The 27,802-nt window shown below is 48.1% G+C and overlaps 1 protein-coding gene across 11 annotated transcripts in view; it reads left to right on the plus strand.

Annotated features, from left to right (window-relative positions):
- The window catches only part of LOC134933186 (uncharacterized), a 495,026-nt gene that overhangs the window by 128,160 nt on the left and 339,064 nt on the right, over nucleotides 1-27,802 (plus strand). For all 11 annotated transcript variants that reach the window (XM_063928206.1, XM_063928207.1, XM_063928204.1 and 8 more), the window contains one exon: nucleotides 11,029-11,098. In XM_063928206.1, coding sequence (XP_063784276.1) covers nucleotides 11,029-11,098 — 70 coding nt within the window. The remainder of the gene's footprint in view (nucleotides 1-11,028; nucleotides 11,099-27,802) is intronic.

Raw genomic sequence — 27,802 nt, forward strand, 5'->3', positions numbered from 1 at the left:
CCAAGTCACATCTCAGCAGAAAAGGACACAGTCTTTTCAGTCTCAGTCCTTTCGTACCCATAAAGGCAGGCGGGCAAAAGGCCAGTCATATCTGCCCAGGGTTAGAGGAAAGGGAAGAAGACTGCAGCAGGCAGCCCATTCCCAGGAACAGAAGTCCTCCACAGCTTCTGCCAAGTCCGCAGCATGACGCTGGGGCCATACAAGCGGACTCAGGTGCGGTGGGGGGTCATCTCAAGAGTTTCAGCACGCAGTGGGCTCACTCGCAAGTGGACTCCTGGATCCTACACGTAGTATCCCAGGTGTACATTGGAAATTCGAGACGTCTTCCCCTCACAAGTTCCTGAAGTCTGCTTTACCAACGTCTCCCTCCGACAGGGAGGCAGTATTGGGAAAAAATTCACAGGCTGTATTCCCAGCAGGTGATAATCAAAGTACCCCTCCTACAACAAGGGAAGGGGTATTATTCCACACTATATTGTGGTACTGAAGCCAAACTGCTCGGTGAGATCTAAAAGATTTGAACAATTACATACAAGGGTTCAAATCAAGATGGAGTCACTCAGAGCAGTGATAGCGAACCAGGACGATATGGTGTCACTGGATATCAGGGACGCTTACCTACATGTCCAAATTTTGCCCTTCTCACCAAGGGTATCTCAGGTTCGTGGTACAGAACTGTCACTATCAGTTCAGACGCTGCCGTTTGGATTGTCCACGGCACCCCGGGTCTTTACCATGGTAATGGCCGAAATGATGATTCTTCCTTAAAGAAATATGGACGCTTTCCTGATAAGGGCAAGGTCCAGAGAACAGTTGGCGGTCGGAGTAGCACTATCTCAAGTAGTTCTACGACAGCACGAGTGGTTTCTAAATATTCCAAAATCGCAGCTTTTCCGACGACACGTCTAATGTTCCTAGGAATGTTTCTGGACACAGTCCAGAAAAGGATGTTTTCTCCCGGAGAAGAAGGCCAGGGAGTTATCCGAGCTAGTCAGGAACCTCCTAAAACCAGGAAAAGTATCAGTGCATCATTGCACAAGGGTCCTGTGAAAAATGGTGGTTTCTTACAAAGCGATCCCATTCGGTAGATTTCACGCAAGAACCTTTCAGTGGAATCTGCTGGGAAAATGGTCCGGATCGCATCTTCAGATGCATCAGCGGATAACCCTGTCTCCAAGGACAAGGGTGTTTTCTTCTGCGGTGGCTGCAGAGTGCTCATCTATGAAAGGGCCGCAGATTCGACATTCAGGACTGGGTCCTGGTGACCACGGATGCCAGCCTGAGTGGCTGGGGAGCAGTCACACAAGGAAAAAATTTCCAGGGAGTGTGATCAAGTCTGGAGACTTCTCTCCACATAAATATACTGGAGCTAAGGGCATTTTACAAGGCTCTAAGCTTAGCAAGACCTCTGCTTCAAGGTCAGCCGCTATTGATCCAGTGGGACAACATCACGGCAGTCGCCCACGTAAACAGACAGGGCGGCACATGAAGCAGGAGGGAAATGGCAGAAACTGCAAGGATTCTTCGCTGGGCGAAAAATCATGTGATAACACTCTCAGCAGTGTTAATTCCGGGAGTGGAAAACTGGGAAGCAGACTTCCTCAGCAGGCATAACCTCCACCCGGGAGAGTGGGGACTTCAGCGGGAAGTCTTCCACATGATTGTAAACCGTTGGGAAAAACCAAAGGTGGACATGATGGCGTCCCGCCTGAACAAAAAACTAGACAGATATTGCGCCAGGTCAAGGGACCCTCAGGCAATAGCGGTGGACGCTCTGGTAACACTGTGGGTGTACCAGTCAGGGTATGTGTTCCCTTCTATGCATCTCATACCAAAAGTACTGAGAATCATAAGAAGGAGATGAGTAAGAACGATACTCGTGGTTCCGGATGGGTCAAGAAGGACTTGGTACCCGGAACTTCAAGAGATGCTCACGGAAGAACCGTGGCCTCTACCTTTAAGAGAGGACCTGCTCCAGCAGGGGCCTTGTCTGTTCCAAGACTTACCGCGGCTGCGTTTGACGGCATGGCAGTTGAACGCCGGATCCTGAAAGGGCATTCCAGATGAAGTCATCCCTACCCTGGTCGAAGCCAGGAAGGATGTAATCGCAAAACATTTTCACCGCATGGGGCGAAAATATGTTGCGTGGTGTGAGGCCAAGAAGGTCCCTACAGAGGAATTCCAACTGGGTCGTTTCCTACATTTCCTGAAAACAGGACTGTCTATGGGCCTAAAATTAGGGTCCATTAAGGTTCAAATTTCGACCCTGTCGAATTTCTTCCAGAAAGAACTGGCTTCAGTGCCTGAAGTTCAGATGTTTGTAAAAGGGGTACTGCATATACAGCCTCCTTTTGTGCCCCCAGTGGCACCTTGGGATCTCAATGTTGTTTTGAGTTTCCTAAAGTCACATTGGTTGGATCCACTCACCACTGTGGAATTAAAATATTTCACATGGAAGGTGAAGATTCTATTAGCCCTGGCTTCAGCCAGGCGTGTGTCAGAATGGGCGGCTTTATCATATAAAAGCCCTTACTTAATTTTATTCTGACAGGGCAGAATTGAGGACTCGTCCTCAATTTCTCCTTAAGGTGTTTTCTGTTTTTCACATGAACCAACCTATTGTGGTACCTGCGGCTACTAGGGACTTGGAGGACTCCAAGTTACTTGACGTTGTCAGGGCCCTGAAAATATATGTTTCCAGGACGACTGGAGTCAGAAAATCTGACTCGCTGTTTAGCCTGTATGCACCCAACAAGATGGGTGTTCCTGCTTCTAAGCAGACGATTGCTCGCTGGATTTGTAGTACAATTCAGCTTGCACATTCTGTGGCAGGCTTGCCACAGCCAAAATCAGTAAAAGCCCATTCCACAAGGAAGTGGGCTCATCTTGGGCGGCTGCCCGAGGGGTCTCGGCTTTACAACTTTGCCGAGCTGCTACTTGGTCAGGGGCACACCCTGACTGAGGAGGACCTGGAGTTCTCTCATTCGGTGCTGCAGAGTCATCCGCACTCTCCCGCCCGTTTGGGAGCTTTGGTATAATCCCCATGGTCCTGACGGAGTCCCCAGCATCCACTTAGGACGTTAGAGAAAATAAGAATTTACTTACCGATAATTCTATTTCTCGTAGTCCGTAGTGGATGCTGGGCGCCCATCCCAAGTGCGGATTGTCTGCAATACTTGTACATAGTTATTGTTACAAAAATCGGGTTATTCTTGTTGTGAGCCATCTTTTCAGGGGCTCCTTCGTTGTTATCATACTGTTAACTGGGTTCAGATCACAGGTTGTACGGTGTGATTGGTGTGGCTGGTATGAGTCTTACCCGGGATTCAATATCCTTCCTTATTATGCACGCTCGTCCGGGCACAGTATCCTAACTGAGGCTTGGAGGAGGGTCATAGGGGGAGGAGCCAGTGCACACCACCTGATCCTAAAGCTTTTATTATTGTGCCCTGTCTCCTGCGGAGCCGCTAAACCCCATGGTCCTGACGGAGTCCCCAGCATCCACTACGGACTACGAGAAATAGAATTATCGGTAAGTAAATTCTTATTTTAAAATCCTTGAACACAAAAATTCAAGTTCAAGATGGAATCGCTCAGGGCGGTTATTCCAAGCCTGGACGAGGGGGATTACATGGTATCCTGGGACATCAAGGATGCTTACCTGCATGTCCCCATTTACCATCCTCGCCAGGAGTACCTCAGATTTGTGGTACAGGATTACCATTACCAAGTCCAGACACTGCCGTTTGGACTGTACATGGCACCGAGGGTGTTTTATCAAGGTAATGGCCGAAATGTTGATACTCCTTCAAAAAAAAGGGAGTTGTAATTATCCCGTACTTGGACAATCTCGTTATAAGGGCGAAGTCCAAGGAGCAGTTGGTAGTCGGGGTAGCACTATTTTGGAAAGTGCTACAACAGCATGGTTGGATTCTAAACAGTCCAAAGTCACAGCTGGTTCCTATGACACGTCTACTGTTCCTGGGGATGGTTCTGGACATAAACCAGAAATAGTGTTTCTCCCGGAGGAGAAAGCCAAGGAGTTGTCATCTCTAGTCAGAGACCTCCTGAAGCCAAAATAGGTAGCGGTGCATCATTGCACGCGAGTCCTGGGAAAAATGGTAGCTTCCTACGAAGCAATCCCATTAGGCAGGTTCCATACAAGAACTTTTCAGAGGGACCTGTTGGACAAGTGGTCCGGATCGCATCTTCCGATGCATAGGCTGATAACCCTGTCTCCAAGGACCAGGGTATCTCTACTGTGGTGGCTGCAGAGTGCCCATCTTCAAGAGGGCCGCAGGTTCGGCATACAGGACTAGGTCCTAGTGACCATGGATTCCAGCCTTTGAGGCTGGGAGGCAGTCACACAGGGAAGAAATTTCCAGGGACTTTGGTCAAGTCAGGTTATTTCCCTACACATAAATATTCTGGACCTGAGTGCCATTTACAATGCCCTGAGGCCGGCAAGGCCTCTGCTTCAAAACCAGCCGGTACTGATCCAATCAGACAACATCACGGCAGTCGCCCATGTAAACCAACAGGGCGGCACAAGAAGCAGGATGGCGATGGCAGAAGCCACAAGGATTCTCCGATAGGCGGAAAATCATGTGTTAGCACTGTCAGCAGTGTTCATTCCCGGAGTGGACAACTGGGAAGCAGATCTTCTCAACAGACACGACCTCCACCCGGGAGAATGGGGACTTCCTCCAGAAGTCTTCCAATAGGATTGTACACCATTGGGAAAGGCCACAGGTGGACATGATGGCGTCCCGCCTCAACAAAAAGCTATAAAAGATATTGCACCGGGTCAAGGGACCCTCAGGCGATAGCTATGGACGCTCTGGTAACACCGTGGGTGTACCAGTCGGTTTATGTGTTCTCCCCTCTGCCTCTCATACCAAAGGTACTGAGAATAATAAGAAGGCGAGGAGTAAGAACGATACTCATGGATGGCCAAGAAGAGCTTGGTACCCAGAACTTCAAGAATTTATATCAGAGGACCCATGGCCTCTGCCACTCAGACAGGACCTGCGGCAGCAGGGGCCCTGTCTGTTCCAAGACTTACCGCAGCTGCGTTTGTCGGCATGGCGGTTGAACGCCGGATCCTGAAGGAAAAGGGCATTCCGGAGGAAGTCATTCCTACGCTTACTAAAGCCAGGAAAGAGGTTACAGCAACTCATTATCACCGCATATGGCGAAAATATGTTGCATGGTGTGAGGCCGAAAGGGCCCCAACAGAGGAATTTCAACTAGGTCGATTTCTGCATTTCCTGCAAGCAGGAGTGACTATGGGCCTTAAATTGGGTTCCATTAAGGTACAGATCTCGGCTCTGTCGATTTTCTTTCAAAAAGAACTAGCTTCAGTACCTGAAGTTCAGACATTTATAAAAGGAGTGCTGCAGAGTCAGCCCCCGTTTGTGGCACCTTGGGATCTCAACGTGGTGTTGAGTTTCTTAAAATCACATTGGTTTGAACCACTAAAAACCGTGGATCTGAAATATCTCACGTGGAAGGTGGTTATGTTATTGGCCTTGGCTTCTGCCAGGCGAGTATCAAAGTTGGCGGCTTTGTCTTGTAAAAGCCCTTATTTGATTTTCCATATGGATAGGGCAGAATTGAGGACTCGTCCCCAGTTTCTCCCAAAGGTGGTGTCAGCGTTTCACCTGAACCAGCCTATTGTGGTGCCTAGGCTACTAGGGACTTGGAGGACTCCAAGTTGCTAGACGTTGTCAGGGCACTGAAAATATATGTTTCCAGAACGGCTAGAGTCAGAAAATCTGACTCGCTGTTTATCCTATATGCACCTAACAAGCTGGGTGCTCCTGCTTCTAAGCAGACTATTGCTCGTTGGATTTGTAGTACAATTCAGCTTGCACATACTGTGGCAGGCCTGCCACAGCCAAAATCTGTCAATGCCCATTCCACAAGGAAGGTGGGCTCATCTTGGGCGGCTGCCCGAGAGGTCTCGGCTTTACAACTTTGCCGAGCAGCTACTTGGTCAGGGGCAAACACGTTTGCAAAAATTATACAAATTTGATACCCTGGCTGAGGAGGACCTGGAGTTCTCTCATTCAGTGCTGCAGAGTCATCCGCACTCTCCCGCCCGTTTGGGAGCTTTGGTATAATCCCCATGGTCCTTACGGAGTTCCCAGCATCCACTAGGACGTTAGAGAAAATAAGAATTTACTCACCGGTAATTCTATTTCTCGTAGTCCGTAGTGGATGCTGGGCGCCCATCCCAAGTGCGGTTTATCTGCAATACTTGTACATAGTTACGGTTAACTAAATCGGGTTATTGTTGAGCCATCTGTTGAGAGGTTCTATTGTTTCATACTGTTAACTGTGTTTCATATCACGAGTTGTACGGTGTGATTGGTGTGGCTGGTATGAGTCTTACCCGGGATTCAAAATCCTTCCTTATTGTGTACGCTCGTCCGGGCACAGTACCTAACTGAGGCTTGGAGGAGGGTCATAGTGGGAGGAGCCAGTGCACACCAGGTAGTCTAAGATCTTTCTAGAGTGCCCAGCCTCCTTCGGAGCCCGCTATTCCCCATGGTCCTTACGGAGTTCCCAGCATCCACTACGGACTACGAGAAATAGAATTACCGGTGAGTAAATTCTTATTTTCTCCTTGTCTGGGGCAATCATAAGACCAGCCATGACTTCGTCTTGGATGGCAAAAGCAGTGGCAGCCTGGGCTGATGCATTGGAGGATGACCTTTCAATGGCATCTAGAGAGCAAAAATTCCATATTGCACATATCAAACTGGCAGCTATTTTATGGAAGAAGCAGTGTTGGATATGGGTACAATTGCCTCTCAGGCATAAGCCTCAGCAGTAGCAGCTCACAGAGCGGCTTGGCTATGTACATGGAAAGCTGACTTAGAATTTAAGGTTCTGCAGACTTTGCGTTTTACTGAAGATATTCTTTTTGGTAAAGAATGAAACATTATTTTGGAGTCAGAAGCAGAATCCAAGAAAGTGAAGATTCCTTCCACACATAAATCCAAGCCTAGATTTCCAGCTTTTCGGCCCTTTCGGACTCATGAAAAAGGAAAGGGTTATGGCAAACAGTCTCAGTATGACAAGTCTGGTAAGACTAAAAAGCATTGGGCTACCAGAGGGCCGGTTTCCGAATCAGAAGATAAACCATCAGCTTGATGGTGCGGTCCTTCACCTGGGAGACTCCAGGGTGGGGGGGGGGGGGGGGGGGGGCGACTTCTTCAGTTTGCACAGATATGGCAGCAGTCTACCACAGATGCCTGGGTGCAAAAAGCGGTATCTCACTGTTATGCGTTTGCTTTCAAGAAACACCCTCCTCAAAGGTTTTTTTGTACCAGCCCGTCTTCAGTGGAACGAATGCCAGGGCTTTGCAAGAATCCGTTCAGAAGTTGCTTCAGTCAGGAGTGATAATTCCAGTTCCTTCTGCACAACGAAGGCAAGGTTTTTATTACAACCCTGTTTCTAGTCCAGAAGCCAAATGGGTCTTTCCGGCCCATACTCAAAGTGCTGAACAAGTACATTTGGGTGCCTTGGTTTCATATGGAGACTTTAGGTTCCAATTTTTTGGCTATGGAGCCGGAGGATTTTATAGTATCCCTGGATATCCAGGATGCTTACCTTTATGTTCCTATAGCACTGTCCCATCAGCGATATCTCAGGTTTGCTAACCTCCAGCAACATTTTCAGTTTCAGGCCCTACCATTTGGACTGGCTACAGCTCCCATAGTGTTCACCAAAATTATGGTGGTAACGGCATCTTATCTCCGTCAGCAGGGGTTACGGATTTTTCCAGAACTAGACGATTTATTAATCCTGGCACAATCTCAGGAATTGCTTCAGTGTAATCTGCAGCAGACAATAGCTTGATTACAGAGACACGGTTGGCTCATTAATTGGGCAAAGTCGTCCCTGGTTCCGTGACAACGGATGACTCACTTGGGGGCTGTGTTGGATTCGAGTCTTCAGAGAGTAATTTTACCTCTGAACAAAATATCCAAAATTCAGTCAAGGATTCAGGAGCTGCTACACAGTCAAAGGGTATCCATTCACGCAGCAATGCGTGTGATGTGGTTGATGCTGTCGACATGGTGGAGTATGCTCAGTACCACTCCAAGCCACTGCAACGTCTGAGCCTTTCCAAATGGAATGGTTTTCATCAGACAATAAAAACGCAGACTATGGTCCTTCCTCTGGAAGTAAGGAGGTCATTAGCCTGGTGGCTGCAGACATCCCATCTGGAAAAAGGGAGACCCTTTTGGATATCAGATTGGGACAATAGATGCCAGCCTTTAGGGCTGGGGTGCGGTGTCAGGAAGGAGTTGCTTCCAGAGGCAGTGGACCAAGGAAGAGAGTTGCCTGCCAATAAATATATTGGAACTTCGGGATATATATATATATGGCACTTATTCAGGCAAAGGACATCATCCTTCAGGGTAAACCAGTCCAAATCCGCTTGGACAATGCAACGGCAGTAGCGTACCTCAACCATCAGGAAGGAACTCGCAGCCAAAACGCAATGAATGAGGTAAGTCGCACGTTAAAGTTTGCAGAACTTCATCATCCAGCCTTGTGCGCAGTGTTCATTCCAGGAGTCCTAAACTGGGAAGCGGCTTTTCTCAGTCGACACGTCATTCATGCAAACGAATGGGCTTTACACCCCGAGGTCTTCCAATTTCTGGTAGACAAGTGGGGGTTACCGGAGATAGATCTCATGGTGTCCCGTCAGAACAACAAAGTTCCCACATACGGGTCAAGAACAAAGGAGCCCAAAGCGATCTTTGTGTATGCCCTATCAGTGAGATGGGACTTTCGTCTGGCCTATGTGTTACCACCAATCGCCCTGTTACCCAGGGTGATAGGAAACTCAAAACAAGGAATGGGCGCCGTGATAATAATAGCTCCGGCTAGGCCCAGAAGACATTGATACACAGATCTGCAGAGGTTGTCGATGGATGCTCCATTCCTTCTCCCTCAACGTCCAGATCTACTGTCTCATGGTACTTGCTGTCACAAGCACTTGGATCGACTGTCTTTGACGGTGTGGCTCTTGAGACTTCCATCCTGAAAGCAAGAGGATTCTCACAACAGGTAATTCAAACAATGCTCAGAGCAAGGAAACCTTCCTCAGCTCGCATTTATCAACGAATATGGCAAGCCTATATTCAGTGGTGCAGTGACCACGAATTTGATCCTGGCTCTTTCAGAGTTTCCAAAGTCCTAGCATTCCTTCAGTTAGGAATGGACAAAGGTCAAAGGGTGGCTTCCCTGAGAGTGCAAGTGTCAACATTGACTGTATGGTTCCCCAAAAAAATTGCTAACCTACAGGATGTGTGCACTTTTTTCCAGGGAATGCTGCACATTCAACCTCCTTTTGTTCCTCCTACAGTGCCTTATAGCTTAAATTTAGTCGTAAAGGCCCTTCAGGTTGCCCCATTTGAACCACTAAAACGAGTGGATTTTAAATGGTTGACAGCTAAAGTTCTCTTTCTACTGGCTATTGCTTCAGCTATAAGAGTTTCAGATTTGGGGTCATTGTTATGTCGCCCTCCTTTTCTGATTTTTTATTTTTTATTTTTTTAATCCAGATAGAGTGGTTCTCAGAACCAAATCTGGGTATGTCCCTAAGGTGGTGTCTAAATTCCACCTTAACGAAGAAATTGTAGTCCCGGCCTTCCAAGGGCCAAACCTTTCTGCGAGAGATGCATCGTTGGACGTAGTCCGTGCTTTAAGGATCTACGTGGATCGTACCAGTGCCATCAGAAAAACAGACACACTCTCTTCGTTCTCTACGGATCTCACAAGAGAGGATGGCCTGCTGACAAGCAGACACTGGCGAGGTGGGTTCGAATGACTATTTCAGAAGCATATTCTTAAGCTGATCTCCCTTTTCGGGCTAATGTCTCTGCTCACTCTACTCGTAAGGTAGGTCCGTCATGGGCAGCACAACATGGTGCTTCAGCAGAACAGATATGTAAGGCAGCCACATGGTCTTCCATAACACATATATTAGACAGTATGCCTTTGATACCTTTGGCTTTTCGGGACGCTGAATTTGGGCAAAGGATTCTCCTGTCCAATCAGGAGCGTCCCCACCACTAAATTGCTTTGGGACATCCCAATGTTATCCTGTGGATAACCTGTGGACCCTGCAGGAGAACTAATCGTTATGGTAAACTTACCGTTGGTAACTCTATTTCTCCTAAGTCCACAGGGATCCCACGTTGGCGCACCTGATTTGAGGATCCTTTCACTTACTAACCTCTTCCTTCTTGTACGGAAGGGTGTGCATGTGTGTTCTTCTCACCTGATTAGGGCTCTCTACGATGGTCCTGCCTTGAGCTTTGGAAAACAACTGAATTGCCTGAGCCAGGAGGCGGGGATATAGGGACGGCCCGTTGCATTCTGGGAGGCCGAAAGCTTTGATTGTTTGGTGCCAATCCGCTTTCGCTACCTCATATCCCAATGTTATCTTGTGGATCCTGTGGAGTTAGGAGAAATAGTTATCAACTGTAAGTTTACCATAACGATTATATCGTTTCCCCGCCGCATCCCCCCACATCCAAATGCATGGGGTCATCAGCCACATCTTCAGATTAAGCAGCATATAAGGCCGATCCGAAGATGTGACTGATGCTGTGGTCTCGCACATATTGCGTTCACACTGGGCGATTTGTCGTTGTGATCCATCTTAATCCGGCAAATCATTCAAAATATTGTCTAGTGTGTACTCGGTTTAAGAACTGCTGTTCTCCTACCGCAGTGTTGTGTCACTATCTTGGCTTCCTATTGCAGAATATGTATGCCAGGACACAGAATGATCGTTAAAATTCAGGTAGGCTTTTTGATGTTGATGAGACTTACCACAATAAAATAAATCTTCATGAATATTCTATCATAGGCAAGCAGGTGACTAATACAATTGGGATGGCAATTTACATTGTACATTATAATAAATACTATATTATAAATAGATATTTGTAGCATAATTTTCTTTCATGTCTGTAAATATATTTTTGTATTATTTAGTAAAAGTGAAGATGAGTCAGTAAATGCTTGGAGGGAAGACAGACCATTAAGCCCTGATCTTCTTGCTAAGGTAGGTTTCTATTAAGAAAGCGCACATACCTAATCAAATTGATGCTTTATTTTAGGAGAGGTTTTAAACAAACATACTGTAACTGTATCTTTTTTTTTATTCAAAAAAATTCATGTCCTCATATACAGATGTGGCCTTTCTCATCCTACCCACGGCAGGTTTGTTGTGATTAGTGTGCCAGTGAGAACACTCATCACAGCGTATAGTACCAGTCAAAAGTTTGTACACACCTTCTCATTCAATGGTTTTTATTTATTTTAATTATTTTCTATATTGTAGATTAACACTGAAGATATCAAAACTATGAAAGAAAGTAAACAAATCAAAATATGTTTTATATTTTAGATTCCTGAAAGTAGCTCCCTTTTGCTTTGATGACCGCTTTGCACACTCTTGGCATTCTCTCAATCCGCTTCATGAGGTAGTCTCCTGGAATGGTTTTTCAACAGTCTTAAAGGAGTTTAGAGGTGCTGAGCACTTGTTGGCTTCTTTTCCTTCACTCTGCGGTCCAACTCATCCCAAACCATCTCAGTTGGATTTAGGTCGGGTGATTGTGGAGGACAGGTCATCTGATGCAGCACTCCATCAGTTTTCTTCTTGATCAAGTAGCCCTTACATAGCCCGGAGGTGTGTTTGAGGGTCAATATCTTGTTGAAAAAGAAATGATGGTCCCTGTAAGTGCAAACCAGATGGGATGGCATGGCGCTGCAGAATGCTGTGGTAGCCATGCTGGTTAAGTGTGCCTTGAATTTTGAATAACTCACCAACAGTGTCACCAGCAAAGCACCCCCACACCATGACATCTTCTCCTCCATGCTTCACAGTGGGAACCACACATGCAGAAACCATCCGCTCACCTTCTCTGCGTCTCACAAAGACACGGTGGTTGGAACCAAAAATCTCAAATTTGGACTCCTCATCAGACCAAAGTATAGATTTCCACTGGTCTGATGTTCATTCCTTGTGTTTCTTGGCCCAAACAATTCTCCTCTTGTTGTTCATCCTCAGTAGTAGCTTCTTCGCAGCAATTCGACCATGAAGGCCTGATGCACGCAGTCTCCTCTGAACAGTTGATGTTGAGATTTGTCTGCTACTTGAACTCTGTGAAGAATTTATATAGGCTCTAATCTGAGGTGCTGTTAAGTAGCGGTTTCTGAGGCTGGTAACTCTAATGAATTTATCCTCTGCAACAGAGGTTACACTTGGTCTTTCTTTCCTTGGGCGGTCCTCATGAGAGCCAGTTTCATCCTAGCACTTGAGGATACATTCAAAGTTCTTGAAATTTTCCGTATTGACTGACCTTCATGTCTTAAAGTAATGATGGTCTGTCGTTTCTCTTTGCCGAGTTGAGTGGTTCGTGCCATATTGTATGGATTACAACAGTAGTCAAATAGGGGTGTTCACTGTGTACTAACCCTACTTCTTCACAACACAACTGATGGTCTCAAACACATTAAGAAGGCAAGTAATTCCACATATTGACTCTTAACAAGGCACACCTGTTAATTCAAAACCATTCCAGGAGTCTACCTCATGAAGCTGATTGAGAGAATGCCAAGAGTGTGCAAAGCTGTCCTCAAAGCAAAAGGGGGCTACTTTGAGGAATCTAAAACATACTGTATTTTGATCTGTTTAACACTTTTTCTCTTACGTCCTAGAGGATGCTGGGGACTCCAAAAGGACCATGGGGTATAGACGGGATCCGCAGGAGCTTGGGCACACTAAAAAGACTTTGACTGGGTGTGAACTGGCTCCTCCCTCTATGCCCCTCCTCCAGACCTCAGTTAGACTTTGTCCCCAGGAGTGACTGGACACACACTAGGGGAGCTCTACTGAGTTTCTCTAGAAAATACTTTTGTTAGGTTTTTTATTTTCAGGGAGACCTGCTGGCTACAGGCTCCCTGCATCGTGGGACTGAGGGGAGAGAAGTCAGACCTACTTCTGCTTAGTTATGGGCTCTGCTTCTTAGGCTACTGGACACCATTAGCTCCAGAGGGTTCGATCACTTGGTTCGCCTAGCTGCTTGTTCCCGGAGCCGCGCCGTCACCCTCCTCACAGAAGCCAGAAGAAAGAAGCCGGGTGAGTATGAGAAGATCCAAAGACATCAGACGGCAGAAAACTTCAGTAACGAGGTAGCAGCGCAGCGGTAGCGCTGCGCTCCATGCTCCCACACACTTCACCAACGGCACTTGCGGGTGCAGGGCGCTGGGGGGGGAGTGCCCTTGGCAGCATGTTACTGGGGTCATTGTGAGCTGGCAGACAGGCATATTTTGTGCCCGGGCACCGTTTTTCATACCCCCGCCAGCATAAGATATTTGAATTTTTGCGGGACTGAAGCGCACCGGGAAGGGGCGGGGCTTAGCCACACAGCTCACCAGCGCCATTTTCTCTCATTCACAGTTGCTGCATGAGACGCTGGCCCGGGACCTCCAGGCTCCATTCAAGTAAATGGGAGCAAAATGAGGGGGGGGGGCACAGATAAATTGGTGCTTGTTTATAATTACGGGCAGCGCTATCATCATATATTATATTGGTGTGATATATGGGCGCTGGGGTGTGAGCTGGCATACTCCCTCTGTGTTTCTTTCTCCGGGCTTCCCTGTGGGTCTGTCCTCTGGTTTGGGCAGTGTGTGTGTGGGTGTGTTGGTACTACGTGTCTGCATGTCTGAGGCTGAGTGTTCCTCCCCGGAGGAGGTTACTGGGGGCGCAGAAAAGGGGCTGGAAATTGCTCTGTCGGCACAGCCGACGCCTGATTTGGTTACTATGTTAAGTACACTTAATGCTAATGTGGCCTCATTGTCTAAGAGGTTGGATAAATCTGAGTCTCAGACACAGGTATGGAGGAAATCCATGGAGGATGCTTTGACTCAGGTGCAGACCCCTTCAGGGTCACAAAAGCGTTCCACAAAAAAGAAAAAAATGAAGCGCCTGTGTCTGTGTTTGACCAATTAATAGAAATTAAGTATCCACCAGAACTCGCGTTCGCTTCACTCAAGGGGCTGTATACACCCCTAGATAATGCAATCGTTAAACCAAAGGAAAAGAGGAGCGCTCATGTGTACATAATAGATACCTAATGAATTTATACAGAGCCGGTAAATAAATAAAAATAATTTATTCAATAAAAATTATACCAATTGTATTTATCAAATAACAATTTCAATTTAACCTAATAATGAATTATATCGTGCTGGCCAGCAGTTTGAAATGAAAACAATTACTGTTAAAACTTCCCTCAATAGGGAATAAGTGCACTGAGAAAAAAAAAAAAAAAAGTATCAACAAGTAGTAACTCTGTATCTATCCGTAATAGTAACTATTTCTTGCATAAGAGATCAATGCACTAGAGAAGCTGTCATGTTGAGACATCAGCGTGTGTTAATTTGTATCAGTCAATTAGTAACTGAAGCACGCTGAATGGTAAGGTGTAGCGGCAGATATCAGCTTGTAACAAGATGTCCGATTACCTCCCTGATGGAAATCACGGTGTGGTCCTACCCCCGATAACCGAGCGTCCTCGGTTATTGTCCACGGGGGGGGTGCCTCTTGTGTCACCGGCTGTAGATTGCTTCACAAACACAGGGGGATATGTTGTAGCGGACTTGCAATGCTGATGCCTGTTTTGGCGGTCGTGCTGATATTGGCGGCGGGGTGAACAGATGGCAAAGTCCCGTAGCGACTCCCGCTCTGCTACGCTATACACCTGTAGGTTGATAGAGAACACTGCTGCAGCTTCATAAAAGCCCATTTTATGAAGCTGCACCAGTGTTCTCTATCAACCTACAGGTGTATAGCGTAGCAGAGCGGGAGTCGCTACGGGACTTTGCCATCTGTTCACCCCGCCGCCAATATCAGCACGACCGCCAAAACAGGCATCAGCATTGCAAGTCCGCTACAACATATCCCCCTGTGTTTGTGAAGCAATCTACAGCCGGTGACACAAGAGGCACCCCCCGTGGACAACATAATAACCGAGGACGCTCGGTTATCGAGGGTAGGACCACACCATGATTTCCATCAGGGAGGTAATCGGACATCTTGTTACAAGCTGATATCTGCCGCTACACCTTACCATTCAGCGTGCTTCAGTTACTAATTGACTGATACAAATTAACACACACTGATGTCTCAACATGACAGCTTCTCTAGTGCATTGATCTCTTATGCAAGAAATAGTTACTATTACTGATAGATACAGAATTACTACTTGTTGATACTTTTTTTTTTTTTTTTTCTCAGTGCACTTATTCCCTATTGAGGGAAGTTTTAACAGTAATTGTTTTAATTTCTAACTGCTGGCCAGCACGATATCATTCATTATTAGGTTAAATTGAAATTGTTATTTGATAAATACAATTGGTATAATTTTTATTGAATAAATGATTTTTATTTATTTACCGGCTCTGTATAAATTCATTAGGTATCTATTATGAACACATGAGCGCTCCTCTTTTCCTTTGGTTTAACGATCACAAAAGCGTTTGTTTACCCAGATGGTAGATGCGGATACCGACACGGATTCTGATTCCGATGTCGATTTCAATGAGGCTACTTTACACCCAAGGCTAGTTAAGAGTATTCAGTACATGATTGTGGCTATTAAAGATGTTTTACATATCTCTGACGAACCTGCGGTGTAGGAAACAAGGATTTGTTTATTTAAAGGGAAAAGACCTGAGGTGAAGTTTCCCCCCTCTCATGAAATGAATGCTCTTTGTGAAAAGGCTTGGGAGTCACCAGACAAGAGATGGCAGATTCCCAAGAGAATTTTCATGGCGTATCCTTTCCCCTCTGATGACAGGGAAAAATGGGAGTCGTCTCCGAATGTCGACAAGGCTCTATCCCATTTGTCTAAGAAGGTGGCGCTTCCGTCCCCTGACACGGCAGCTCTCAAGGATGGGGCGGATCGCAAGCTGGAAACGTCTTTGAAGGCCATTTTCGTTTATACGGGTGCATTGCTCAGACCTGCTGTGGCGTTGGTATGGGTGAGTAGTGCTATTGCTAAATGGGCTGATAATTTAGCTTCTGATATGGATACCCTTGATAAAGATAATATTCTTTTGACTCTTGGTTATATCAAGGACGCTGCAGATTACCTGAAGGATGCGGCGAGGGATGTTGGTCTCTTGGGATCAAGAGCCAATGCCATGGCGGTCTCGGCCAGGGGGGCGCTGTGGATCCATCAATGGAATGCTGATGCCGACTCCAAGAAAAATATGGAAGCTCTTCCCTTCAAAGGTAGTGTCTTGTTTGGTGACGGCCTGGCTGAGCTGGTGTCTACCGTGACGGCGGTAAGTCATCTTTTCTTCCTTATGTACCCACACAACAGAAAAAGGCACCCCATCAGCAGATGCAGTCCTTACGACCCAATAAATACAAGCGAGGGAAAGGCTTGTCCTTCCTCACTTCAAAGGGTAGAGGAAGGGGAAGGAAGTCGCCTGCAGTATCAGGCGCCCAGGACCAAAAGTCCTCCCCCGCCTCTACCAAGTCCACCGCATGACGCTGGGGCTCCCCTGCGGGAGTCCGGGCCAATGAGGGGCCGACTACGGATCTTCAGTCAGGTCTGGGTTCAGTCAGGCCTGGATCCTTGGGTCCTAGACATAGTGTCTCAGGGATACAAGCTGGAGTTTCAGGAGATGCCCCCTCACCGCTTTTTCATTTCGGCCTTGCCAGTGTCTCTTCCGGAAAGAGATGTGGTAAATGCTGCGATACAAAAGTTGTGTCAACAGAGGGTCATTGTTCCCGTTCCCCCGTCCCAACGGGGGGAGGGGTTCTATTCGAACCTCTTTGTCGTACCGAAGCCGGACGGTTCGGTCAGACCAATTCTGAACCTAAAATCCCTCAATCCATACTTGAAAGTTTTCAAGTTCAAGATGGAATCTCTTCGAGCTGTGATCTCCAGCTTAGAAGGGGGGGATTTTATGGCGTCAGTCGACATAAAGGCTGCCTACTTACACGTCGTGAGATATCCTCCGCATCAGGCCTTCCTGAGATTTGTGGTGCAGGATTGTCATTACCCATTTCAGACGTTGCCGTTTGGGCTTTCCACTGCGCCAAGAGTTTTCACCAAGGTCATGGCAGAAATTATTTTTCTCCTTCGCAAGCAAGGGGTTACAATTATCCCGTACTTGGACGATCTCCTGATAAAGGCGAGGTCCAAGGAACAGTTGTTAAGAAATGTGGATCTGTCTCTGTCTGTTCTGCGACAACACAGTTGGGTTCTAAATTTGCCGAAGTCTCAGTTGATCCCGGCCACTCGGCTGCCCTTTCTGGGCATGATTCTAGAGACGGAGTTACAGAGAGTGTTTCTTCCGGAAGACAAAGCTCTGGAAATACAGACAATGGTCAGGGAGCTTCCGAGACCGACAAGTGTGTCGATTCTCGTCGTTCCAGACTGGCCACGCAGGGCCTGGTATCCGGATCTTCGGGAATTGCTTGTGGAAGATCCTTGGCCGCTTCCTCTAAGAAGGGGCCGTGCGTGTTTCCGGACTTACCGCGGCTGCGTTTGACGGCGTGGAAGATGAGCGCCAAATCTTAGCTCGAAAAGGTATTCCTGGGGAGGTCATCCCCACTCTCCTTAAGGCTAGGAAGGAGGTTACGGCGAAACATTATCACCGTATTTGGAGAAAGTATGTTTCGTGGTGTGAAACCAAAGCTGCTCCTGCGGAGGAATTTCACTTGGGTCGGTTTCTCCATTTTTTGCAGGCAGGCGTCGATGCAGGCCTGAAATTGGGTTCCATCAAAGTGCAGATTTCGGCTTTATCTATTTTCTTTCAAAAGGAATTGGCCGTCCTTCCAGAGGTTCAGACTTTCGTGAAGGGAGTGCTGCATATCCATCCTCCATTTGTGCCGCCTGTGGCGCCGTGGGATCTTGAAGTGGTGTTGCAGTTTCTTATGTCTCACTGGTTTGAACCTTTGCGTAAGGTTGAGTAAAAGTTTGTCACTTGGAAAGTGGTCATGCTTTTGGCTCTGGCGTCTGCCAGGCGAGTGTCAGAGTTGGCGGCCTTATCTCTCAAGAGTCTATATTTGATCTTCCATTCGGATAGAGCAGAATTGAGGACTCGTCAACAATTTCTGCCGAAGGTGGTTTCTTCGTTTCACATTAACCAACCTATTGTGGTGCTTGTGGCTACAGATGCTGTGGCGGTTCCAAAGTCTCTTGATGTTGTAAGAGCTTTGAAAATTTACGTCATCAGAACGGCTCTTACCAGGAAAACAGAGGCTTTGTTTGTCCTGTATGCTTCCAACAAGATTGGATATCCTGCTTCTAAGCAAACTATTGCACGCTGGATTTGTAATACGATTCAGCATGCTCATTCTTCGGCTGGTCTACCGTTGCCGAAGTGAGTAAAGGCCCATTCTACCAGGAAGGTGGGCTCGTCTTGGGCGGCTTCCCGAGGAGTCTCGGCGCTTTAACTTTGCCGAGCAGCTACGTGGTCGGGTTCAAACACTTTTGCTAAGTTCTACAAGTTTGATACCCTGGCTGATGAGGACTTCATGTTTGCTCAATCGGTGCTGCAGAGTCGTCCGCACTCTCCCGCCCGGTCTGGAGCTTTGGTATAGACCCCATGGTCCTTTTGGAGTCCCCAGCATCCTCTAGGACGTAAGAGAAAATAGGATTTTAGTACCTACCGGTAAATCCTTTTTTCCTAGTCCGTAGAGGATGCTGGGCGCCCATCCCAGTGCGGACTGTTACTTGCAGTGTATTATTACTGGTTAAATTTCTTTACACGCGGGTTGTGTATTAGTTATATTCAGCTTGTTGCTGTTGTTAATTCATACTGTTATCTGGTTTCCTGATACTCCGGTTGTACGGTATGTTTGTGGTGTGGGCTGGTAGGTTTCTCGCCCTTAGTTTAAACAAAAATCCTTTCCTCTAAATGTCCGTCTCTCCAGGGCACAGTTCCTATAACTGAGGTCTGGAGGAGGGAGGAGCCAGTTCACACGCAGTCAAAGTCTTTTTAGTGTGCCCAAGCTCCTGCGGATCCCGTCTATACCCCATGGTCCTTTTGGAGTCCCCAGCATCCTCTACGGACTAGGAGAAAAGGATTTACCGGTAGGTACTAAAATCCTATTTCTCTGACGTCCTAGTGGATGCTGGGAACTCCGTAAGGACCATGGGGAATAGACGGGCTCCGCAGGAGACTGGGCACTCTAAAAGAAAGATTAGGTACTATCTGGTGTGCACTGGCTCCTCCCTCTATGCCCCTCCTCCAGACCTCAGTTAGAATCTGTGCCAGGCCAGAGCTGGGTGCTCCTAGTGGGCTCTCCTGAGCTTGCTAGAAAGAAAGTATTTGTTAGGTTTTTTATTTTCAGTGAGATCTGCTGGCAACAGACTCACTGCTTCGTGGGACTTAGGGGAGAGAAGCAAACCTACCTGCGTGCAGCTAGCTTGTGCTTCTTAGGCTACTGGACACCATTAGCTCCAGAGGGTTCGAACACAGGGCCTGACCTCGATCGTCCGTTCCCGGAGCCGCGCCGCCGTCCCCCTTGCAGAGCCAGAAGACAGAAGAAAGGAGATGAAATCGGCGGCAGAAGACTCCGGTCTTCATTAAGGTAGCGCACAGCACTGCAGCTGTGCGCCATTGCTCCCACTGCACACCACACACTCCGGTCACTGTAGGGTGCAGGGCGCTGGGGGGGGGGGCGCCCTGGGCAGCAATAAGAATACCTTTTGGCACATAATACAGTCTGGAAAACTGTATATGTGCAAAAAACCCCGCCATTAAGATATACAAAACGCGGGAGAAGCCCGCCGCTGAGGGGGCGGGGCCTACTTCCTCAGCACACCAGCGCCATTTTCTCCACAGCTCCGCTGGAAGGACGCTCCCCAGGCTCTCCCCTGCAGTATCCTGTACATGAAGGGTAAAAAAGAGAGGGGGGGCACATAAATTTAGGCGCAAATAAGATACTAAGCAGCTATTGGGAAAAATCACTCAGTATAGTGTAAATCCCTGTGTTATATAGCGCTGTGGTGTGTGCTGGCATACTCTCTCTCTGTCTCCCCAAAGGACTTTGTGGGGTCCTGTCCTCAGTCAGAGCATTCCCTGTGTGTGTGCGCGGTGTGTCGGTACGGCTGTGTCGACATGTTTGATGAGGAGGGTTACGTGGAGGCGGAGCAAGGGCAGATAAGTGTGGTGTCGCCCCCGACGGGGCCGACACCGGATTGGATGGATATGTGGAAGGTCTTTAACAGACAGTGTCAACTCCTTACATAAAAGGTTCGATGACGCAGCAGCCTTGGGACAGCCGGGATCTCAGCCCGCGCCTGCCCAGGCGTCTCAGAGACCATCACGGGCTCATAAACGCCCGCTAGCTCAGATGGTAGACACAGATGTCGACACGGAGTCTGACTCCAGTGTAGATGAGGATGAGACAAATGCACAGTCTACAAAAGCCATCCGATGCATGATTACTGCAATGAAAAATGTATTGCACATTTCTGATATTAACCCGGTTACCACCAAGAAGGGTATTATGTTTGGGGAGAAAAAGCAGCCAGTGACTTTTCCCCCATCTGATGAATTAAATGAATTGTGTGAGGAAGCGTGGAGTTCCCCCGATAAGAAACTAGTGATTTCTAAGAGGTTACTGATGGTTGACGTTGGGAAACATCCCCTTGGGTGGACAAGGCGCTCACACGCTTATCAAAAAAGGTGGCACTGCCGTCTCAGGATACGGCCGCCTTAAAGGAGCCTGCGGATAGAAAGCAGGAAACTATCCTGAAGTCTGTGTATACACACTCGGGTACTATACTGAGACCTACTATTGCTTCAGCATGGATGTGTAGTGCTGCAGCCGCATGGTCTGATTCCCTGTCAGACAACATTGATTCCCTCGACAGGTATACTATTTTGCTAACCATAGAACATATAAAAGACGTCGTCTTATATATGCGGGATGCACAGAGGGACATTTGCCTGCTGGCATCTAGAATTAATGCAATGTCCATTTCTGCCAGGAGAGTATTATGGACTCGGCAGTGGATAGGTGATGCTGATTCTAAAAGACACATGGAGGTTTTGCCTTATAAGGGTGAGGAATTGTTTGGGGACGGTCTCTCGGACCTCGTATCCACGGCAACAGCCGGGAAGTCAACTTTTTTACCTCAGGTTCCCTCACAGCCTAAGAAAGCACCGTATTATCATGTACAGTCCTTTCGGCCTCAGAAAGGCAAGCGGATCAGAGGCGCATCATTTCTGCCCAGAAGCAGGGGTAGAGGAAAGATGCTGCACCAGGCAGCCAGTTCCCAGGAACAAAAATCCTCCCCCGCTTCCTCTAAGTCCACCGCATGACGCTGGGGCTCCACAGGCGGAGCCGGGTGCGGTGGGGGCGCGTCTCCGAAACTTCAGCAACCAGTGGGTTCGCTCACAAGTGGATCTCTGGGCTATACAAATTGTATCTCAGGGATACAAGCTGGAGTTCGAGGCGACTCCCCCTCGCCGTTGCCTCAAATCAGCCTTGCCAGCTGCTCCCAGGGAAAGGGAGGTAGTACTGGTGGCAATTCACAAGCTGTACCTCCAGCAGGTGATAACCAAGGTTCCCCTCCTTCAACAGGGACGGGGTTACTATTCCACAATGTTTGTGGTACTGAAACCAGACGGTTCGGTGAGACCCATTCTGAATTTAAAATCCTTGAAGAGGGGGATTTTATGGTGTCGCTGGACATCAAGGATGCTTACTTGCATGTCCCCGTTTACCCACCTCACCAGGAGTACCTCAGGTTTGTGGTACAGGATTGTCATTACCAATTCCAGACGTTGCCGTTTGGTCTGTCCACGGCACCGAGAGTATTTACCAAGGTAATGGGCGAAATGATGATACTCCTTCGGAAAAAGGGAGTTATAATTATCCCGTACTTGGACGATCTCCTTATAAAGGCGAGGTCCAGAGAGCAGTTGTTAGTCAGCGTAGCACTCTCTCAGGAAGTGTTGCAACAGCACGGCTGGATTCTGAATATCCCAAAGTCGCAGCTGATTCCTGCGACGCGTCTGCTCTTCCTGGGCATGATTCTGGACACAGAACAGAAGAAGGTGTTTCTCCCAGTGGAGAAGGCCCAGGAATTGTCATCTCTGGTCAGGGACCTCCTGAAACCAAAACAAGTGTCGGTGCATCACTGCACGCGAGTCCTGGGAAAGATGGTGGCTTCTTACGAAGCAATTCCCTTCGGCAGGTTCCATGCAAGGATCTTTCAGTGGGATCTGTTAGAAAAATGGTCTGGATCGCATCTTCAGATGCATCGGTTGATCACCCTGTCCCCAAGGGCCAGGGTGTCTCTGCTGTGGTGGCTGCAGAGTGCTCATCTTCTCGAGGGCCGCAGATTCGGCATACAGGACTGGGTCCTGGTGACCACGGACGCAAGCCTCCGAGGATTGGGGGCAGTCACTCAGGGAAGGAACTTCCAAGGACAGTGGTCAAGTCAGGAGACTTCACTACACATAAATATACTGGAACTAAGGGCCATTTACAATGCCCTGAGTCAAGCAGAGCCGCTGCTTCAAAACCAACCAGTGCTGATTCAATCAGACAACATCACGGCGGTCGCCCATGTAAACCGCCAGGGCGGCACAAGAAGCAGGATGGCGATGGCAGAAGCCACAAGGATTCTCCGATGGGCGGAAAATCACGTGCTAGCGCTGTCAGCAGTGTTCATTCCGGGAGTGGACAACTGGGAAGCAGACTTCCTCAGCAGGCACGACCTCCACCCGGGAGAGTGGGGACTTCATCCAGAAGTCTTCACGCAGATTGTAAACCGTTGGGAAAGGCCACAGGTGGACATGATGGCGTCCCGCCTCAACAAAAAGCTAAAAAAATATTGCGCCAGGTCAAGGGACCCTCAGGCGATAGCTGTGGACGCGCTAGTGACACCGTGGGTGTACCAGTCGGTTTATGTGTTCCCTCCTCTTCCTCTCATACCCAAGGTACTGAGGATAGTAAGAAAGAGAGGAGTAAGAACTATACTCATCGTTCCGGATTGGCCAAGAAGAACTTGGTACCCAGAACTACAAGAAATGATCTCAGAGGACCCATGGCCTCTGCCTCTCAGACGGGACCTGTTACAGCAGGGGCCCTGTCTGTTCCAAGACTTACCGCGGCTGCGTTTGACGGCATGGCGGTTGAACGCCGGATCCTAACGGAAAAGGGCATTCTAGATGAAGTGATTCCTACGCTGATAAAGGCTAGGAAAGACGTGACAGCACAACATTATCACCGTATATGGCGAAAATATGTTGCTTGGTGTGAGGCCAGCAAGGCCCCTACAGAGGAATTCCAGCTGGGTCGATTCCTGCACTTCCTACAGTCAGGAGTGACTATGGGCCTAAAATTAGGATCCATAAAGGTCCAGATTTCGGCCCTATCTATTTTCTTTCAAAAAGAACTGGCTTCACTGCCTGAGGTTCAGACGTTTGTTAAGGGAGTGCTGCATATTCAGCCCCCTTTTGTGCCTCCAGTGGCACCTTGGGATCTTACCGTTTTGTTGGATTTCCTGAAATCCCACTGGTTTGAGCCACTTAAGACCGTGGAGCTAAAATATCTCACGTGGAAAGTGGTCATGCTATTGGCCTTAGCTTCGGCTAGGCGTGTGTCAGAATTGGCGGCTTTGTCATGTAAAAGCCCTGTTGCTGGACGTAGTCCGGGCCCTGAAACTTTGTTTCCAGGATGGCTAGAGTCAGAAAAACTGACTCGCTATTTATCCTGCATGCACCCAACAAGCTGGGTGCTCCTGCTTCAAAGCAAACTATTGCGCGCTGGATCTGTAACACGATTCAGCAAGCTCATTCTGTGGCAGGATTGCCGCATCCTAAATCAGTAAAAGCCCATTCCACAAGGAAGGTGGGCTCTTCTTGGGCGGCTACCCGAGGGGTCTCGGCTTTACAGCTTTGCCGAGCTGCTACTTGGTCGGGTTCAAACACATTTGCCAAGTTCTACAAGTTTGATACCCTGGCTGAGGAGGACCTTGCCTTTGCTCATTCGGTGCTGCAGAGTCATCCGCACTCTCCCGCCCGTTTGGGAGCTTTGGTATAATCCCCATGGTCCTTACGGAGTTCCCAGCATCCACTAGGACATCAGAGAAAATAAGAATTTACTCACCGGTAATTCTATTTCTCGTAGTCCGTAGTCGATGCTGGGCGCCCGTCCCAAGTGCGGACTCTCTGCAATACATGTATATAGTTATTGCTTAACTAAAGGGTTATTGTATGAGCCATCTGTTACTGAGGCTCAGTTGTTGTTCATACTGTTAACTGGGTATGGTTATCACAAGTTGTACGGTGTGATTAGTGTGGCTGGTATGAGTCTTACCCTGGGTTCCAAATCCTTTCCTTGTTGTGTCAGCTCTTCCGGGGACAGTTTCCCTAACTGAGGTCTGGAGGAGGGGCATAGAGGGAGGAGCCAGTGCACACCAGATAGTACCTAATCTTTCTTTAAGAGTGCCCAGTCTCCTGCGGAGCCCGTCTATTCCCCATGGTCCTTACGGAGTTCCCAGCATCCACTACGGACTACGAGAAATAGAATTACCGGTGAGTAAATTCTTATTTTTTGTTTACAACATAATTCCATACTGTATGTGTTCTTTCATAGTTTTGATGTCTTCAGTATTAATCTACAATGTAGAAAATAATAAAATAAAGTAAAAACTAATGAATGAGTAGGTGTGCCCAAACTTTTTGCTGGTACTGTACGTACCCGCGATCCATACTGTAGGATCGTATAATGTGCACACTCCTGTGACCATGTCACACACTGCTGCAAGTAATCACACCCGCAATGCAGACACACGCAGCGTTATGGATAAAGGAGGACACAGCTATACTTTGGAAGTGTCTCTTACCATTTCTAATTGAGGCAAGAGCAAATACTCCCTACAGTGATCTTAAAGGGTAATTAAAGCCATAATTTAACAATAACGTGTTAAGAGCACATGTATTATACACATAAATACTTTACCTAAATGAAGCATTTTGCTTTATCTTGGCCAGCATGTGATAAAATGTGAAGAAGCTGTGACAGTCACAATGATCTGGGGATTGCACTTCTCCGGCTATTAGCAGGTTTCTGGATTTGTGATGTACTCTCAGCTTTGCAAAATATTATTTCTCTTACGTCCTAGAGGATGCTGGGGTCCATATTAATACCTTGGGGTATAGACTGGTCCACCAGAACCATTGGCACTTTGAGTTTAATAGTGTAGGCTGGCTCCTCCCTCTATGCCCCTCCTACCACACTCAGCCTAGAAACTGTGCCGAGGAGACAACATACTTCGAGAGAAGGAATTACACAGATAGTGACGAGATTCATACCAGCTCACACAACAGGCAAATCCGGCTAACATGCCGGAACAACACAGCAACAGCTGAAACAGTAAATAACGCAGAACTTACCTAGGAACCAGGCAGTACTGAACTATAAAGCCGGTCACAGCTAGGGGAGCTCTCCTGAGCTTTCCTGATAAAGTTTTATTTTAGAGGTTTTATCTTTACAGGAGGCTGCTGGCGACAGCCTGCCTGCATCGAGGGACTGAGGGTGGGGTGGGGGGGATGCAGTGTCCGCCCTGCGGGGTCTTGAGCCACTGACTCCACTGACTGGACATTGAGCTCCAGAGGGGACAGATCGCGCCCCGCCACAGGGGAACACTCACCCCGGCAGCCAGCCGCCACCCCCTTACAGAGCTGAAAGTGGTGAGTGAGTCACTGTCCCCCCATACAAGTGGGGGGTCAGTGTGAAGAAGGCGGCTTAAGGGTAGGAGCGCGGTATTAACCGCACTCCTGGATGGCTCAGCGGTACTGCGGTGCGGCGCTGTGAGGGACGCCCTGAGCCAGCACCTGACCCTACACTGACCACAACAAGCCTATCGGGGTTTGCGGATCCAAGCCAGCACAAAATCCTCAGGCCAGTATAATCTTCTAAGAGCGGGAAGACAGCGCCTTTAAGGGGGCGGTGCTTCTCCTCAGAGCGGACCCAGCAGTGTTCAGCGCCATTTTCCTGCCTGCAACTCACTGCCAGTGGATGAACAGGTCCCTCCAGAGCACCTCCAGCTATCTGTACGGTACCAGGGGGTTGTAGAAGGGAGGGGAGGCTGTGTAAAGACTGTGTCATCTATTAAGCGACACAGTCAGCGCTGGTTAGGGTCTCCCTATACCTATAATAGCACTTTGTGTGGGTTGGCTCCAATCTCTGTGTGTCTCTGCCATTCTTGGGGGGGAAGCTCTGTCTACCCAGTACCCTGTGTGTTTGTGGGGTGATTGGTGTGTATGTGCAAACATGTCTAGGGACACTGTTTCATATGCTGCAGAGGATTTATCTTCCCAGGAAGACTCCATACCATGTAATCAGGAATGCACTGTTGTAGCGCAGATCCCTGCTAGAGAGCCAGAATGGTTTGTCTCTCTGAGGGGGACTATTTCTCAGATTTCCGATAGGGTTGCTAGGACTGAGCATGCCACTCAAGTTCTGCAATCCTCTATGGTCGTATGGTCTGATACTGCTTCCTCGGGGTCCCCTGCGGTACATTCTCAAAAACGTGCACTTGCCAAACTTATGCAGGATGACATGGACACCGATTCTGACACTGCAGATGGTAACGGGGATGTGTTGAGGGGGACTGCATCACTTGCGAAGGGGGTGCAGTTGATGATTGAAGCTGTAAGGGATGTGCTATACATTACTGACACAGCTCCTGAGCAGGTTGAGGAGGCCTTTTTCACAGACAATAAAATGCCCCCCCCCCCCCCCTCACCTTCCCGGCATCCAAAGAATTAAATGCTATCTTTGAAAAAGCCTGGGATAATCTGGAAAAGAAATTCCAGATCCCTAAGAGGGTCTTGGTTGCTTTTCCCTTCCCAGAGGAAGATAGGAAAAAATGTGAGTCCCTGCCGACAGTCGACGCCTCTGTCTCTAGGCTGTCCAAACAAGTGGTGCTGCTAGTCCCTGGATTCACTGCGTTGAAAGACCCGGCTGATCGAAAGGTGGATGCTACGCTAAAATACATATACATGGCTTCAGGGGGTATATTGCGGCCTACTATAGCCTGTGCTTGGATTGCAAAAGCTATTGCCAGGTGGTCTATCACTCTGCAGGAGGAATCGACTACGCTGGATAGAGGTGACGTTGATTTATTTTTACGTAATATTCAGGATTCTGCAGGGTTCCTGGTAGATTCCATGAAGGACCTGGGCTCCATGGCTACGGGGATCTCCTCCATGTGCGTCTCGGCTCGCAGGGGTCTCTGGCTGCGCCGATGGTCTGTGGACGTGGAATCCAGGAAAAGTGTGGAGGGTGTTCACGTCAGTGTATGTGTTCCATCCACTTCCTCTGATACCAAAAGTTCTTCAACTGGTAAGAAGAACAAATGTTCTGGTAATCCTCATTGCTCCGGACTGGCCAAGGAGGGCTTGGTACGCGGATCTACTGGATCTTCTGCTGGAAGATCCAAGGCGATTACCTCTTCGGGAGAATCTGCTTATCAAGACTTACCACGGCTACGTTTGACGGCGTGGCGGTTGAACGCCAGATCTTAGCTCGGAAGGGTATCCCGAGTGAGGTCATTCCTACCCTGATACAGGCTAGGAAGGGGGTAACGTCTAAACATTACCATCGCATTTGGAAAAAATATGGTGCGAGTCCAAGAAGTTGCCTCCAGTGGAGTTTCAACTTGGCAGTTTTCTCCTTTTCCTGCAAGCACGGGTGGATATGGGAATGAGATTG

This window comes from Pseudophryne corroboree, chromosome 6 (genome assembly GCF_028390025.1).
Source record: "Pseudophryne corroboree isolate aPseCor3 chromosome 6, aPseCor3.hap2, whole genome shotgun sequence".
NCBI lineage: Eukaryota > Metazoa > Chordata > Amphibia > Anura > Myobatrachidae > Pseudophryne > Pseudophryne corroboree.